Source organism: Elephas maximus, chromosome 16 (assembly GCF_024166365.1).
Source record: "Elephas maximus indicus isolate mEleMax1 chromosome 16, mEleMax1 primary haplotype, whole genome shotgun sequence".
NCBI classification, from domain to species: domain Eukaryota; kingdom Metazoa; phylum Chordata; class Mammalia; order Proboscidea; family Elephantidae; genus Elephas; species Elephas maximus.
Window position 1 is genome coordinate 48,747,108 of NC_064834.1, and position 16,945 is coordinate 48,764,052.

General features: G+C 42.6%; 1 protein-coding gene across 5 annotated transcripts in view; it reads left to right on the top strand.

Moving 5' to 3' along the window:
* Window positions 1-14,992, top strand: part of LCOR (ligand dependent nuclear receptor corepressor) — a 147,213-nt gene extending 132,221 nt beyond the window's left edge. For all 5 annotated transcript variants that reach the window (XM_049856111.1, XM_049856112.1, XM_049856113.1 and 2 more), the window contains one exon: window positions 366-14,992. In XM_049856111.1, the coding sequence (XP_049712068.1) occupies window positions 366-5,463 (5,098 nt within the window). In that variant the 3' untranslated portion in view covers window positions 5,464-14,992. The remainder of the gene's footprint in view (window positions 1-365) is intronic.
* The last annotated feature ends 1,953 nt before the right edge of the window (window positions 14,993-16,945 follow it).

A 16,945-nucleotide genomic window follows, 5' to 3' on the forward strand; every position in this document is an offset into this window, starting at 1 on the left:
AAACAAAAGTATACATTTACCAACTGGAGTTAATAAATAGTGTAGCCAAAATTTATGTTGAAAATTTTTTTTATCCTTAATGATACCTTTTCTTTATAAGATAAAGATTATTTCTAAATGGCCATTTAAAAATATGAAGGATATTGTCACCAAAAATTGAAAATGTAACAAGGCTGGCCTTGCATTTTAACTAGATAAGCACTCCTTATTTGTTGAATCAAAAGTATCTGGGCAGACTTACAAGCAGTTTTGGCCAGAGTACCCACTCTCTTTATAATATAAATAACATCAGGTGAATTTCATAATGTAAAAAGGTTCTTTGGAAAATGACCATACTAATTCCTTCTTTCTCTTTGTCTGTCTAGTGAGAACTCAGCAGAGGCAATAGCAGTAGATTCTAACAATCAATCGAAGTCCCCACTGGAGAAGTTTATGGTCAAACTGTGCACTCATCATCAGAAGCAGTTCATTCGTGTTCTGAACGACTTGTACACTGAAGCTCAGCCAGGCACAGAGGATCTGCTACGTTCTGATTCTGCAGCAATGGAGACATCTACTTGCAGTGCTGGCTGTGGCCAGCTAAGCACCAAACATAAGGAAAAGGATGCTATGTGTCTCGATATGAAGTCTCCTGCTTCTGTAGATTTGTTCATAGACCCATCAGGCTTGCACAGCTCTCTACGCTTGACAGAACAGAACCTTAAGGAGCTGCCTTCTGAGACGAACTTGGTAGATGGAACAGAGAATGCCTTGACTATTGTCCAGAAAGATTCCTCTCAACTTCCAACCACTAAACCTAATTCTGGTAGTTCAATGGATAGTTCCACTCTGGGATACCTCACTGCATCTAATTCTTCCTCATTAAACTTCCACCACATCTCTAAAAACACGGAAGGGCAAACCACTGGACAGAAGCAAGACATAAATACAAAAGTATGTGAGGATGGTAAAGACCGTATGCAGAGCTCAGCATTAGTAGAAAGTCTAATTGCAGTAAAAGTGGCAGCTGAGAACAGTGAGGAGGGCAACAGCTGTATTGTTCCTCAAAGAAATTCAGTCAAAGCTTTATCAGAAGAGACTTGGGACTCAGGGTTTGCGGGAAACTTGCCTAGAACTGCTGACAAAGAGAATGCTTTACAATGTAGCTCAAAAATGCCTTTGCACCAAGATTTAGAGGCAACTGAACAAGATGCAAGGCCAAAGCAAGAGAACCATCTTCACTCACTAGGAAGAAATAAAGTGGGTTACCATTCATATCCCAGTGATAAGGGCCAGTATGATCATTCCAAAGATGGTTGGTTAGCCCCCAGCCCCATGCCAGCTGTACACAAAGCATCTAATGGACATTCACGAACCAAGACAATATCAACCTCTGTCAAGACTGCTCGGAAAAGTAAAAGGGCATCAGGGTTGAGGATAAATGATTATGATAATCAGTGTGATGTCGTCTATATCAGTCAACCAATAACAGAATGCCACTTTGAAAATCAAAGATCTATATTTTCGTCTCGGAAAACAGCCAGAAAGAGTACTCGAGGATACTTTTTCAACGGTGACTGTTGTGAGCTGCCAACTGTTCGCACACTGGCCAGAAATTTACACTCCCAGGAAAAAGCAAGCTGCTCAACACTGGCATCAGAGGCAGTAGTTATTCCCAAACAGACCCTTACAATTTCAGCCCCTAGACCTACAGTAGATGTGCAGCTTCCTAGAGAAGACAGCCCTGAAGAACCTAGTAAGGAAATAAGTTCCCTCAAAGAAGGAGACAGAAACACTTCATCTGAAAAAGAATCTCAAGAGCCTGAGGCTTGCCGCATGGTGGATAAACTGAATCAAAGCACTTCCGCTGAGTCAAAGGAAATGATAGCCTCCAGCCTTGTGTGGCCTTTCCTTGCTCACCTCCCTAAAGAGAACATGCCAGAAGGCAGCTCCACGGTTTCAGCTTTCACAGCAAGTAGTATATCTTCCCACGAGCAAGACCAACAACCCATTGAACTACTGGATACAGAAGAGGTGAGTGCTCCCCAAGACTGTCACTTGGTTCCCTCTACTGAGAGCATTTCTGAGGGAAGCAGTGAAGTTCTTTCTTCTCTTAAAATAGTCAGTAGAGAGGAAAGTCCTCTGTGCTCAGAAAATCAAAGTCCCCCAGTGGACTTGGAGCCTCCTGTGAGTCTGGGAAAAGCTGAACACAATGAAAGGATCAGTTCTGAGGCCCAGACAAGCGTCAGTCCTGGGGCCCAGACAAGCGTCAGTCCTGGGGTCGAGACAAGCATCAGTCCTGGTGCTGAGATAAGCGTCACTCCTGAGGCCCAGACAAGTGTCAGTCCTGGGATTGAGACAAGCGTCAGTCCTGGGGTTGAGACAAGCGTCAGTCCTGGGGTTGAGACAAGCGTCAGTCCTGGGGTCAAGGCAAATGTCATTCCTGAGGCCGAGACAAACGTCATTCCTAAGGCCGAGACAAATTTCAGTCCTAAGGCTGAGACAAATGTCAGTCCTGGTGTCAAGACAAGCGTCAGTCCTGGCTCTGAGAGAAGCGTCACTCCTGAGGCCCAGACAAGCATCGGTCCTGAGGCCGAGACAAGCATCATTCCTGGCTCTGAGAGAAGCATCACTCCTGAGGCCCAGACAAGCGTCGTTCCTGCGGTCGAGACAAGCATCAGTCCTGGGGTTGAAACAAATGTGAGTCCTAAGACCAAGGCAAGCATCAGTCCTAGGGTTGAGACAAGCATCAGTACAAGAGTTGAGACAAGCGCCAGTCCTGAAGCCCAGACAAGCATCAGTCCTGGGGTTGAAACAAGCATCAGTCCTGGGGTCGAGACAAGCATGAGTCCAAGAGTTGAGACAAGTTTCAGTCCTGAGGCCCAGACAAGTGGCAGTCCTGGGGTTGAGACAAATGTCAGGCCTAAGGCCGAGACAAGCGTCAGTCCTAGAGTTGAGACAAGCGTCAGTCCTAGCGTTGAGACAAGCATCAGTCCTGGGGCCAAGACTGAAGACACTCAGGAGCTCAATACTCACCTGCTCTTGAGGAAAAACAGTGTTTTTACTAATGAAAACCCCAGTGAAGTTGAGGAAAGTGAGGCAGCAGGTGATACAGGAAAATTAGAAGATGGAAGTGATGTCAGACATCCTTCAGAAAAAGTTATGTGTGATCAAAACATTGAATGTTCTGAAGAGAATTTGGACAAGAAGAAAAAAGGTAAAAAATTCCCTGAGGCCTCTGATAGGTGCCTAAGAAGTCAACTTTCAGATTCTTCCTCTGCTGATAGGTACCTAAGAAATCAAATTTCAGATTCTTCTTCTGCTTGTCCTGAGATCAAGGTTTCTAAAAATTATACTGCCAAACGTTCTAAAAAAGAAGGATACCCTAGTGGGACAGCTCCTGACGATTTTCAGACAGGCAGTTTCCATACAAAAGCTCCGAAGGACACTGACAACACAAATGTCAATGAAAATCGCTCTGAGAAAGATGCTGAGCGGGAGGGTGATGGAGGTGGGATCATCACCAGGCAGACTTTTAAAAACATGCTGGCAAAAGAAATCAAGGGGGAAAAAAGAGAGATTTTCCCCAGCAGTGATCCTGTAATCACCGTTGGCCAGCCCCTGCCAGGAGAGAGACTAGAAATCTGTGTTCAGTCTAAGTTAAGTGTGAAAAATGCTCGTGCTCCCTCTGAAAGTATTCCCTGTAAGAGGGAGCCAGGGCAATCAAAAGAGAAGCCAGGACATATTCCTATACAGGAGGTAGAAGAGGTTGTAAGTAAGGCAGACAGTGAAAACCCCCAGCATAAAGATGATGATAATGATGCACCATCTAGCTCACTTGGGTTGTCAAGTAGTGGAAATGGTAATGCTACTATGCCACCAAAGTTGATACCAAGGCCCAAAAGATTGACCTCTTCAACCTACAACCTAAGACATGCCCATTCTCTGGACTCCTTGGATACTACGAAAGTGACTTCAGAAAAGGAAGCTGCACTAGTAAACTCAACACCGAAGGAAAAAGAAGCTTCAGAGAGTAGAGATCCCTTAGAAGAGGATGATGTGGACACAGTGGTAGATGAACAACCAAAGTTTGTGGAATGGTGTGCTGAGGAGGAGAGCCAAGAGCTTATTGCCAACTTCAATGCCCAGTACATGAAAGTTCAGAAGGGCTGGATCCAGTTGGAGAAAGAAGTACAACCAACACCAAGAGTAAGGAACAAGTCAGATAAACTGAAGGAGATTTGGAAAAGCAAGAAAAGGTCACGGAAATGTAGGGGTTCATTGGAAGTTCAAAAGTTTTCCCCTGTTCAGATGCTGTTTATGACAAACTTTAAATTATCTAATGTTTGTAAGTGGTTCTTAGAGACAACTGAAACCCGATCTCTGGTAATTGTGAAGAAGCTCAACACTCGTCTTCCAGGAGACACTCCCCCTGTGAAACATCCTCTACAGAAATACTCTCCTTCCAGCCTATATCCGAGCTCTCTACAAGCTGAGCGCTTGAAAAAACACTTAAAGAAATTCCCTGGAGCTACTCCTGTTAGGAATAATTGGAAAACACAGAAGCTCTGGGCTAAATTTCGAGAGAATCCTGATCAAGTGGAGCCAGAGGATGGCAGTGATGTCAGCCTCGGCCCTAACTCTGAAGGTAGCGTAGAGGAAGTCAAGGAAGAGAGAAATAGCCATCCTCCCATGAACTCACCTACACCAGCCAGTACCCGAATCCTTAGAAAATATTCCAACATTCGAGGAAAGCTCAGAGCTCAGCAGCGTTTGATCAAGGATGAGAAAATAGAAAGCTCACTTGGTGAGGCTGTGGAAAATAAACAGAGCCGTAAGAGTGTGTGCATCAACCCACTAATGTCCCCCAAGCTTGCCCTGCAGGTGGATGCAGATGGGTTTCCTGTCAAGCCCAAAAATACCGAGGGAGTGAAGGGAAGGAAAGGGAAGCAGATGCCTGAAAGCTTGCCTAAAACAGAAGTACAGAATAAAAGAAAGAGAACAGAAGGCAGCACTCAGGACCGGTCTCTTCCCTCCAGTAAGGACAAGGGACCGGTGGTGAAAGCCAGCAAAGAAAAACATTGTGATGGATCCACCAAAGCCCCTGCTGCCAAGAAACCAGCTACAAAAGACAAAATCGGCCAACTGCCCAAAAAGACCTCTTTGAAAGAAAATAAAGTGAAGATCCCTAAAAAGTCTGCTGCGAAGGGCTGCCTTCCCTCCAGGAAAGAAAAAGAGAATACCAACAAAAGACCTACCCAGCCTACAGTCTCAGAAACACTGACTAAACCTGCAAAGCAAAAAGGGGCAGGTGAATCTTCTGCAAGGCCACAGAAATCTACGAACAGGAAGCAGAGCAGCGGGAAGACTCGGGCCAGACCCTTGACGAAAAGCCCAGAAAACAGCGCTGCCCAGAGAAAGCGCAAGCTGAAGGCAAAGCTGGACTCTGTCCACAGCAAGCGGAGACGGCTGGATGCAAAGTGATTTGAAGGACGGCAGCCAAGAGTAAAACTCTTCCGTAGAAGTAACCCTTTATTTTGCATTAACTGAATCTGCTTTTATAAGCTTATCAAGCCTTTCAAACCTGCAGCTAATGGAGAACACCCCAATTTGAGGTGTCAGAAAATACGTCTCAGATGGAGAAGGGAACTTGCAGAGTCTTTCTCTGAGGCTGAGTAAGGGAAGTTATATATTATATTCTGGTTGTTCCTTGGGTTTTAAACTTGGAACCAAGCAGTTTTAGTTTTTAAAAGTACAGTGCCTTATTTATCCTTTTTGTTTTTAAATTTACAAAAGCTAAAAAGCTGATCTATGTGATTAAAGGCTTGTATTTTATACTTGATGCACAAGCACTTGTACTGTAGCCGAGAAAACCACCCTCATACACATAAAAGTAGCTTTTCAGCAGCCACCCTGCCGCATCTATACATGAATGGATGCTACTCTTTGCAAACCCCAGCAGTAAACTTCCCTCTCTACCTTATTTGTTTGTTTGTTTCAGTGATATTTGAAAGCTAAACCAAATCATCTTTATGGTATATGGAGAGTGCAGAGGGGATTTGTAGGTGTTATAAAAGATTAATATTTCTGTTGCCCCCCTTTTAAAAAACCATATTCATTGTTGAGCACTCCTCTCACCTTTGATCTTTTGTCATTTTGTCATATTCTAAATTACGTAACCATGGGACAACAGGTGTGTCACGGGTGTTAATATTTATGATCTGTAAGAATTATTTGCATCCCCAAACTGTGTTCCTGATTCTTAACCATCCACTTCAAAGTTTGGCCTTGCAAGCTTGCTAGCACGCTAACAAGGTTTTCATACAACTTTTGAAAAACAAAATCTAGGTTTTCCCCCCTCCCCCATCTTGTAGCTGTAATTTGATGATTCGGATGAGAGCGACTATTATACTGATCCTTACTTCCATGTTCAGAGAAACCCAAAAAGTTATTTCCAGTAATAGAAAAGTTTAATAGTGTGTGCGTCCATGGGTATTTGGGTGCATTTGCATGTGGTTATCAGCCACAAATGTCTCCCAGTCCCAGTTTTACAGTAAAATTCTTTCTTCCCCATGCAGTGTGCCAGGGTGTCCATGAGCTGGATAATAGCATAGACCAGGTGGCTTAGATGTGGCCCAGTGTTTCTCTGAGCATCCCCATACCTTTGGCACCAGACCCAGAAAAGTCTAAATGCAGACTTCTGTAAAGGTCAAAGCAGTCTTGCAGTTGGAGGAAGCAGAAACAACAATCTCAGATTGAGCCCCCACACACCCTATACCCAGAGCCGGCGTTCAGCTGCGTGCTTCAATGTGAGTGTACTTGTTTAGAGCGGCTGTCCGTTCGGATTGGTTAGCACCTTACTGGAAGTAAAATGCTTGTGAGTACCATGCCTGTCCGCATCATGTCAAGCCCTGCTCCATGACTCAGACTTGAGAGCTGCAGTATTTGTAACTGATGTTGCTTTCTTTCCCCAAATGAACCTGATGCAGGCGTCTTGGCTCTAATTCGGTGCCTGTAACCTTGCTCCATTATTGCCCATAGCAGCGTGTACCTGGCATTCCCACTGGGCCACTCTACAAAAAAGGGTTGGTTGTTAAATCTTCCACCAGCTTCTTTGTAACATGGCCTGTCACCAAAACAGGCCTGTGTGAACAGCCGCTGCCTTCTCCTTTGCATTAAAAGTTTTCCATTTAGGTTGTTTCCGGTATCTTTAGATAAACCCAGATGGACTTTTTTTTTTTTTTAATGCATTAGTTCATTCAAATCATGATAAAATGGGCCTTCTACACATTCTATTAAAGGTTTGTTGTATATAGTGAAAACTTCTGATGATTGGATAGGACTGGAAAAAAGCATTTGATCCATGGGAAAATGAAATTTTTGGGTTGAATTTTATAGATAGTGAAGCTTACGATCTTCAGTGAAGCCCTGATTTTTTTTTTAAATCTCCTCTCTCCCATGAGCCTTTTCTTTTTTCCTTTTTAGTATCTTTGACTTTAGCCATTCAAGAGCTACCTATAATAATGAAACTGCTGAGTGTGTATGTTGGCAACGCTTTCTCAGCATTAACTTGCACAGAAGCATTAATATGTTTTGAATAGGTTCATTTAATCTAAAAAACAATGGATTTAGAGTTTAAAAAATATATCTTCCCATATAGTTGTCACTGGATATTGTTTTCGTGGGACTGAAACATCTGATGTTTGTGGATGTCGCGTGTGCTGATTTCTGTACCTACGTTTGCAGTGCCCTCTGACCACACACAAACTACCTTGTAAGGGTGCTTGGATTATGGTAGGGAGAGGTGTGAAGCAGTAAGTGGGTGGCATTTTCCAGTTCTAGGTTTTTAATTCATTCCATTACTTTTCTAAGTTCCTTTTCAAAAAAAAAAAGCAGCAGCTTACTTTAAGGTAATCACCTTCTCTGTCATTCTAGACTGCATTTGAGAAAAGGTATTTTACACACCTAACAATGCAATGGATCATCTTTAAAATCAACTTTTGCTTTATAATAGTATCTATGTTTAAATAGACTGACTTTCTGCATAATTCGGACACTTAAAAGTTAAGGATTGTTTTTATATTTGTTGAATCTCATTCTGACTGACACAGATAATTTTGCTAATAGAAGAAAGGGAAAAAAAAAAAAACGAAAACAACTCTCAAGGACCTCCTCTGCAAGGTCTTTGTACACCTACAGCAAATACTGGCAAATCTGTCACCCAGACACCTCCAAATCTCGGGCTTGGCACTGACTGAAGTCTCACCTTGTTTTTCCTCCTTTGCAAAGCCCTCTTTCCTGTGGCCATTTTCACAGTATGGCTTGCCACCAGACCCACAGGCAGTCTGCCCCTCACTCCAGGTTCCAAATCAGAAGTTGAATTCTGCTCCTGGGACTGTACATAGTGTAGCAACTGCCCCAGCGTTGGAGCAAAATTGATGGCCAAAGAACACTGGTCTCCCCTCTGAACTTCCAAAGGGATTGAGAGTTGCCTGGGAAGTAGGCCCTCTTCCTGAGACCCATTTTCTATCCCCTGAAGCTCCCTGGTGTAGGAGGACAACATGGAGACAGCCTCTCTGGCAGGGTCCAGGGCCTTGACCCTACCACTTCCTCAGACATGTAGCAATCTCCCAGGGCAACAGGAAGGCCATGAATCTTTGTTCTGCTTTTGAAGCTTCCCATGTATAAGAATGTTAGGAGTGTGTGTTGATCAGCAATCGCTGGTCCCTCGGTTCCTTAGCTAGGCCAATTCTGTTGTGTCTGTAATGCATTAAAGACTTCTACACAAGCCTTATCTTAAAATCTTACACTGTAGGTTCATGCCTTGTTGTCCACATAATAGTATGGGTAGAAGATGTGTAGCTAGTCATCCCTGTATATCTGTGGTGCTTTCTAATGGGATCCTTTATATGTCACGTACTGTCCAGGTGAGTTTCTCACTGTTCAGATAGGTCATCAGTAAAAGGCATCACTTAAAGACAGTTACTTTGAATCAGGTCTTGGAACCTGTTCCTTCTGTTTCGAACCCCTGCTGAGAAATTGCATCTCTAACAAGTTCCCAGGCAATGCCAATGCTGCTGGTTAGGAACCGATTCTGAGAACCACTAGCAGAGCAGTGGTTTTCAAAATTTATTATACATAAGAATCATCTGGGAATTTTGTTAAAATGTAGATGCTGATTCAGTATATCCGGGGTAGAAATGAAAATTCTCAGCAGGGGTTCCAACCAGAATGAACCAGTTTGGAGCCCTGCTTTGAATCAATGTTTTCACTTATTCTAGCGGCCTCTTTCCTGCCCTGTGATGGATTCTGTGCTGAGAGCTGAAGCTGTCACTCTCATTTATGGGCAACATTCCTACTGATTAGTGGACCTAACAGCCACATAGGAAAGGACAGCATGCCATGTGATGCAAGCTGGTGATGCTTTATAGCATCACCACCAGCAAGTCTGGTGTCTTGTCACAATACCTGGGACTGGACTGGCTGGGAGACTTGGGAATATCCCAAGGTGCTGGTCATTAGCCTGGGGAGCTGTACCAGTTCTTTTTGATTTTAGTCAACCCTTGCAGGCTACCTGTGGCCTACAGATGATAGATAAATCAAGGGTCTGCAAACCATGGGCTGGCGGCTCGTTTTTGTAAATGAGATTTTATTGGAATATAGCCATGCCCATTTGTTCATGGATTGCCTATGGTTGCTTTCACACTACAAGGGCAGAGTTGAATAGGTGCATTAGAGACCATACAACCCACAAAGCCTAAAGAATTTACCACCTGGACTTTAAGAAAAAGTTTGCTGACCCATGCTTGAGAAAATAATCCTATTTCAGGACTTAATCTTCCCTGATTTATCTTCTCTTTCTTTCTGCCTCTTTTCCTCACTGTCCTTTTCTTTCTTCTTCCTTATCATAATTTTATTCTTTTACATTTCTTTATTTCTGCTTGCTACAAAGGAGGCATATTATATTGATACAGCACATCAACTACCATCCCCTTAAACTTGAGCTACTTTAGTGTCCCATCTTCCTTCTTAAAATCAGCATCGCAGTAGCCAACGAGACCACCTTTAGCCTATAGAGCTAGAACTCATGAACAAATAGACACTCTGAAATCTAAAACGTGGCCTAGGCCTCTTACATAGCTGACTCTGGTTTCATTTCTTGTTTATTACTAAAGGAAGCCAAGATTTTCTTTTAAAATTAGTCTACTTTAGTTTGACTTTTACTCCTCTGACTCTCACATTTAGATATGGAAAAAAGTCTTTTCATAAGGTGGAAACAAAGATCAACCCAAAGCATTGTTTATTCTTATGTAATATTTTTGGCCAGTTTCTAGGAAAATAAAATGTGTTGATACTGACAATTTTTTCAGTCACATACTATTGTTTCAAAGTAATTTTATTAAAGGTAAGTCGAAAAATAAGCTTGAAGTGCTTTAAATAAATCGATAGAAAATTGGAACGTGCTATAACCTGAGCGTGACTGAGAAGTTGTGGATTACATCTTTAGATCAAATCCAATCAGCTTCCAAGGTTTTAGTCTTCCCTGTCCCCAAAACTCAAGGATAAGTTTCTGTGCTAATTTTCAGTATGAAGTTGAATGTCATGTCAGTGAAAAGAATTTAGTCAGTGGACCCAAAGCAATGACTGTTTCAATTGTTTTGAAACAACTAATTGTCTTTTTTTTTTTTTAGTTCTTCGCTATTAATTTTGTGTCTTATGGCTTGAAATACACTGAAATACTGGGATTTTTATCTTTTTTTTTGTTTTTGGTATTAAATCATGTGTATATATATCACATTGACAAGGCAGTCTCACCTCCTAGCAGTACTCTTCCCCATGCTTGCTCCCAAATCCTTTTCGGGAAAAAAGGAAGAAAAAAGATTATTTAAAACAAGCAGAATTATAGTAAGCCTTTTAATATAATTCATCCCTTGAGATGCCAGAACAGACTTCGGTATTCTACTGTGGGCTGATTGGAAGACTCAAGGATCTGACCTCTTTCTTCTAAAGATAAGCATACCCAGGGAGAAACCCAGCACCCTCTGATACTTCCCCAACTTGGGGCTTTGCTGTGCTGTACTGGGGGCCCGGGAACCACCCTGGGCACTTTGCCGAGGGCGTCCTTGTTCATGCCTTTGCCCTTGGAACTGGGCCAGAGCTGGTCAGTTCCTTCCATTACCTACCCTGTCTGGTCTTCCTTTTCCCAGAGCCTCGGTGGCTTTTGCTTAGTGCTCAGGAGAAACCCTTTGCTTCAGCCTTCACAGGGACAGTTGTGCGGTCACTCACCTGGCAAGCACAGACATATCTGGGCCCGTTCTACTTAACATGGGGAACTTAGAAGCCAAGCCACCTGAAAGTGTAGACTGCCTGTTTTAAAAGGAGAACTGGGTGCTTATGGCTTTATAATATGCCAGGGGTCAGAAGAATGGATTTTACTTTTTTTAAAAGGGTTGTATATATTACAGAATATGTGACAGAGATGATATGTGGCCCAAACTATCTAAAATACTTTCTGGCCCTTCCCAGAAAGCTTGCTGAGCTTTGCAGTATACTATTCAAGATCAAATTGTATGTACAACTATGCAAATTTACTTTTGCAAGTAGTGCAGCATTGCAGCATTTCCTTCCTTTTAGATTTTAGGGTTTCTTGTCTGTTCATATCAGCACACAGCTGCTGTGGCATGTTAGTCCTGAATAATGCTTGTGCTTTAAAAGAAACAAAGAAAAAATATCCCCTTTGCCAGCTGAATATTACTGATGAGTTGTGAACATATGATCATATCTACTAGAATATATGGTTAAAACTAAGTACAAAATCTTTTAAAATAAAAGCACAGTTGTCTTCATTTTTATGAATCAGGATGAACTTGACATTCCACTACAACAGCACTCAACACATAGAATTTACTAATGAACCTAAGCCTAGAATAGTGTCTCTCTCTGCAAGCACAGAGTGCGTTAGTTTTCCTCCTCAAGCCCTCCGCTTCTCTTTCGTATCTAGTGTATTTTAAGTTCATCCTCCCCAAGCTTTGGGCATTACTTTTGAACATATATGGCTGGTCTTAGGTTGAACCTGTTGCACCTCGGATCCAAACCACGTATTCTCGGTTCTCTTAAAAATACCAGCATATTGATGGCACCTCATCAGCACACCAGCAGCATTAGACCGAAGAAGTCAGGGCTCTCTGGCCTGGCCAGGGAAGCCCGATCCTGACCAGCCTGGCTCGCCTCCTCATTTTGAGGAGCCACCCTTGAGTCTTACCCTTGCTCTTCCCTCACACTTTGCTCTTGCCACCAGCCCACTTCTAGGAGGCATATTCTCTGGTACAGTCTCCCACCTCCCAAGTGAACACATACGTGTTGTATTTGAAGCATTTCTGTCTTCATCACTTTTTTCCTTCCAGTATTTAGCCATTGGGTCCAAATTCTGGTCAATTTATCATACTTTTTTTAAACCCCAGTTGTTTTTCTGTGACCTCATGATATTCTGTAGCTGAAGCTATAGTATTTGGGAGCTAGTTTGTGGAAAAGATGCTGTACAAACAAGATTTGCAGAATTTTGTGTATTTATACCACAGGTAGGGATTATTTTTAGAGCCACTGTAGTTTAAGGGTATTGGTTTCGCCAGTGGTTTCTGTGTTCTTAATAGTTCTAGGAGACTGTGTTAGTGATTATTGTTTGAAATACACATATATAACATATTTATACACAGCACTGTGGAGTTTATTTCACTGTGTAAATAGTGATATTTTCCTGTACAAATGCTTCTATAGAAAGTATTTATTGTAACAAAAAAAAAATTAACTGTCAAAAGGGCTTTCTAAAAAACTGTTCTTTCTAACCACCCATCCTCCTCAACTACCATGCTCCTCCACTGAATCCTAAACAGCTCAGTGAAGGAAGAAGGGTGGAGCCTTGAAACCCTCACTGTACTTGGGCAGATGCAGCAGTCACCCCATCCCAGAACAAAGTGGGACTCCCACAATGAGTATGGCCTGTGCCGGGCATGGCATCGGGGCTGCCTCAGGCAGCGGCAACTTCTCGCTTAAACGGGTGATACATTCAACTGCACAGTTCAACGGCCTGAGGAGAGAAACGAGCCTTAGTTGTAGCCACAAGGAAATCCAAACCCACACCTGTGGGATATGAAGAAACCACTGGTTGCCTAAAGAAAGCATTAAGATTTATTCCTAGTCTCATGTTTGTGAATGACCCCTGTCTACTCTTTAACCATAGAAGATAAGCATGGTACTTTCCACACCTTGACAGTACTCATGAGCATCTCAGCTCTCCTTCTCCTCCTCTTCCTCCTTGTCTCAGCAAGCAGATGTTGGCCATTCCCACCTGTAACCAGTGGTTACAGAACGAGACCATCTGTTGTAAGATGTGTTCAGCTTCACTTCTCAGGAGTCCTGGTCTGCATTTCAGAGCACCCCTAGATGTAATGGAACCAATGTTCTGTGGTGGTGTTCCTCCTCCCCTGCCCCATTCCTGGGCTCCCCTGGCTGAGTCATGATCTCCTTCTGTCTGGCTGGCTGGCTGGAGATCTGTAACTCCAGGTCTGCAGGCAGCTTTAGGACCGCGGGCATGCAGGGATTTTTGTCATCCACTTGAACCATAATTTGCGTATTTCCTTATGGCCTCCTTTTGTCTTTTCTAAACAAATGAGGAGGACACTTGAACAGTAATGCTGGAGAATGTTTTTTTTCTAAGATACTCTTTGTAAGAAAATCTGATTTAAGGTGAAATGTGAATGGATAACTAGGTGCCAGGGAATTTAGCACTGAACTAGAAAGTCAAAACTTTTTTAAACTTTGCAGGAAGAAATAGATTTTGCTCTCATCTAAATGTTCACAAGAAGTAATGTTGTAAATAGTTTTTTTTTTTTAATATTTATTACATGTGCCGTATACAGATGTTCCGAGTGATGTTGGTTTGCATTGTAGTATTGTAGAAGAATATATTTTGAGCAGTGGACTTGCTTTTCATAATGCAGTTCACACATGAGAAAGAACAAAAACCAGCAGGTTGAGAGCTGTTTGGGGTGTTTGATCTGTAATGTTACATCCAATCCAAGCTTTAACTGCCCCCTCTTCTCATCTGGTTATGTTATATATTATATATATACATTTGTACGATAAACTGGTCAGTGGTCAGTACCCAGATCTGCAGAGCAGATTCCCAGGTGTTCTTTCTGATGTGTTGCCCATAAGCAATAAGATCCTAGGTAATAACATTTATTCTGGGGTCCCCATTGGCCCTTGTCTCAGAGGATGGGGTGGGGATAGAACAGCTCTTGCTAAGACCTCTTGCCTTTGCTGGAGAGGTTGCTGTACTTGAATTATTGCTTCTGTTTGTCTGCACGCTGCTTCACATCATAAAAATCTAGCAATGGATGAGAAATCTGCCAGCCCCAGACACGTCAAAAATTGGGCAGAGCCACTGGAAAATCAGCAATTTTCCATGAATGTGTAGGGTTTTCAGAATCTAGTTGAGGCAGAGATCAGCTGGCTATAGTGTAAATTTAGGAACATTCTACATTAAAAATTGAAATGGCCTATTAAACGTCCTGAGGCTATATTTGGCCTACCTTTAAAAGCATCCCATTTCCTATAAACTGCTCTGTGCCTGCATTTGAAATGCCTAAAGCCCCCTTGATGTCTGGGGTTAAACCATTTAGGTCAGTATAAAGCGTGCAGTCACTCCTCCATGCCTCCCAGCGTGTCCAGTTCAACAGATTTCTAAGCAGTTTAGCAGCCTCTCCTTGTGACCGTCCTAAACTTTGTGAAAAATAAATACCCCACACCCAGATAACCATGAATAGGAGTAATGTAGTTTTTTAGGCTTTTGAAATATGTCTTCTCTTTTGTATTTATGATGGCGTTTGGAATTTTTTGCTAGTGTTTTTTAGACTGAAGTGGATGCATTAGGATAAAACTTTCCTTTGCTGAGCCTGAAAACAAGCAACAGGAAAGAAATTGACCTATATTGTATCACTGGGGAGGTGACTACTTGTGGTGGCGGGGGGCGGGGGTGGGGAGGGAGCATTATAGATTAATTACATGGGGGTAAAATAGAATTATGGCCTGAGGCTCTCCAAGTCTTACTACCTTGTAATAAATAATCCCCCTATTAGCCTCACTTAATCTCAATAGAAGCCTGCTGTTTACCCTCAGGGAACAAGTAGTTTTCAAAATTGAGCTCCTCCAAGGTCATTGGCCGGCGCCTTTGTGCTGGCATTGGCCGCCTTTGTGAACTCATGGCATTATTTTCCCGTATGCATTATGATATTAAGAAATTCAACCCCAACCTGTATGAAAAGCACAGCCCAGGGCCCTAATTTAGGCTGCGGTAAATGCCTTTGAGGGGCCAGGGGTCATAGGAGGCCCATGCAATTTAACTGAAGCTCAGGTGCCGTGTGGAATTTTTATTCTTTTTAGGCCGTGACCCTTCAGAATGAGTTTAGGGTGGGGCTGCTGATCCAGCTGTGGATTCAGGGAGCTCTAAAATGAATCTCTACCGTTCCTTTAAAGTCTTTCTGGTTCCTCCCAGTGTTGTCATTGCTGAGGTCAATCTCGTAGTTGTTGAGATGTGCTCCTTTTTGCTGTCTTGTGAGTCGTAGCCAGTGATCCAGATGCCCAAGGGCAGGGCCTCCGGAGGACCTTGCTGCTTCCTGGTACCAAGCGTGTGCTCCTGACTTGTGTGCAGGTGTCTTTCCAAAACAGTGAAATGAGCAATTCTACAAATTGGTGATTGGGAAAATCAGCGCGTATCTCTTGGGCCTGGATTTCCACTATGTTAGTGAGTGTAGGAAGATACTGTGTCTTTAAGTGGATGAAAATTCAATGTATGCTGTGAATTTGTTGGTTTGAAACATTGAAAAATTTTCATTAGACAATGTTTACATACCTCACCTGAAGAACCTTTGAGAGTGTATATATGAAATTTTAAAATATATTAAGTTGCTTTAAAACGATATGTATAGCTATAAAACTTGGAGTTATTTTAACTTTGAATATGTACCAAGTCTCTTAAATATTGAAATCTTGTGGACTTTTTGTGCTTTTGTGTTTTACTTTCCTATTAGGCCATATAGGAAGCTGTGTTCTTGTTATTGGGAAAGGGGCCCTTGCTGAAATCCAAGCTTGATAGGATTTCCTTTGTTGTTTCAGATTTTCTTGTATGATTTTGAGGGATGGGGTACGGAACTAGAGGACGTGTGGGAGGGATTTATCTAACATTGACATCTATTCCATGAGCTTTTTCAAGGCGCTTATTTTATTGCAGCATATTAAACTTCTTTGATATTAAAGTGTGTTTGTGTAATCACTGGAGAGGGTTCAGAGTGCACTGAGGCCCAGCATTCTACTCACAGCCAACAGCAAAGTTGGTGAGTTGCCAGGAGGAACCAAAAAACAATAATTCTTAATCCTTCTATCTCAACCACCGTGTTGGGATTTAAAGAAACATCGTTTACTAAATTTTTGGCCACTTTGTGATTTATGCCTGAGTTCAGGGATAAGAAAACACAACGAATAACTCCTTGGGAGTTCCCATGGCAGGGTTAGAAAGATGCCAGTGCTTCATCCTAAGAGGTGGGGAGCAATTGAGCTCAAGCTCCTGACTTCAGGCAAGGGCTGCCCCAGCTCTCTATAGCCCATGCTGGGGTACAGCAGGAAGTTGGGAGAAAGCCCTTCCCTTTGCTAACCTCATGACCTGTTCCATTATGTTCTTTCTTCAACACAGCTTGAGGTGAGTCTGTTTAAGGATTCAAGGGGCCAGTGATCTCTGTGGAATTAGCTATGATTTCATTAACAAGTTCATCTGACAGTGGCCGTTGACATACAGAACTACATCTGGTAAAAGTAACCCACCAGTTGACAAAGCCAGCGCACTCCTTCTTCATTTAAATTTGGAAAATTACCTAGTTCCAGATTAGACATTTTCATTGTTAAGACAGACCTT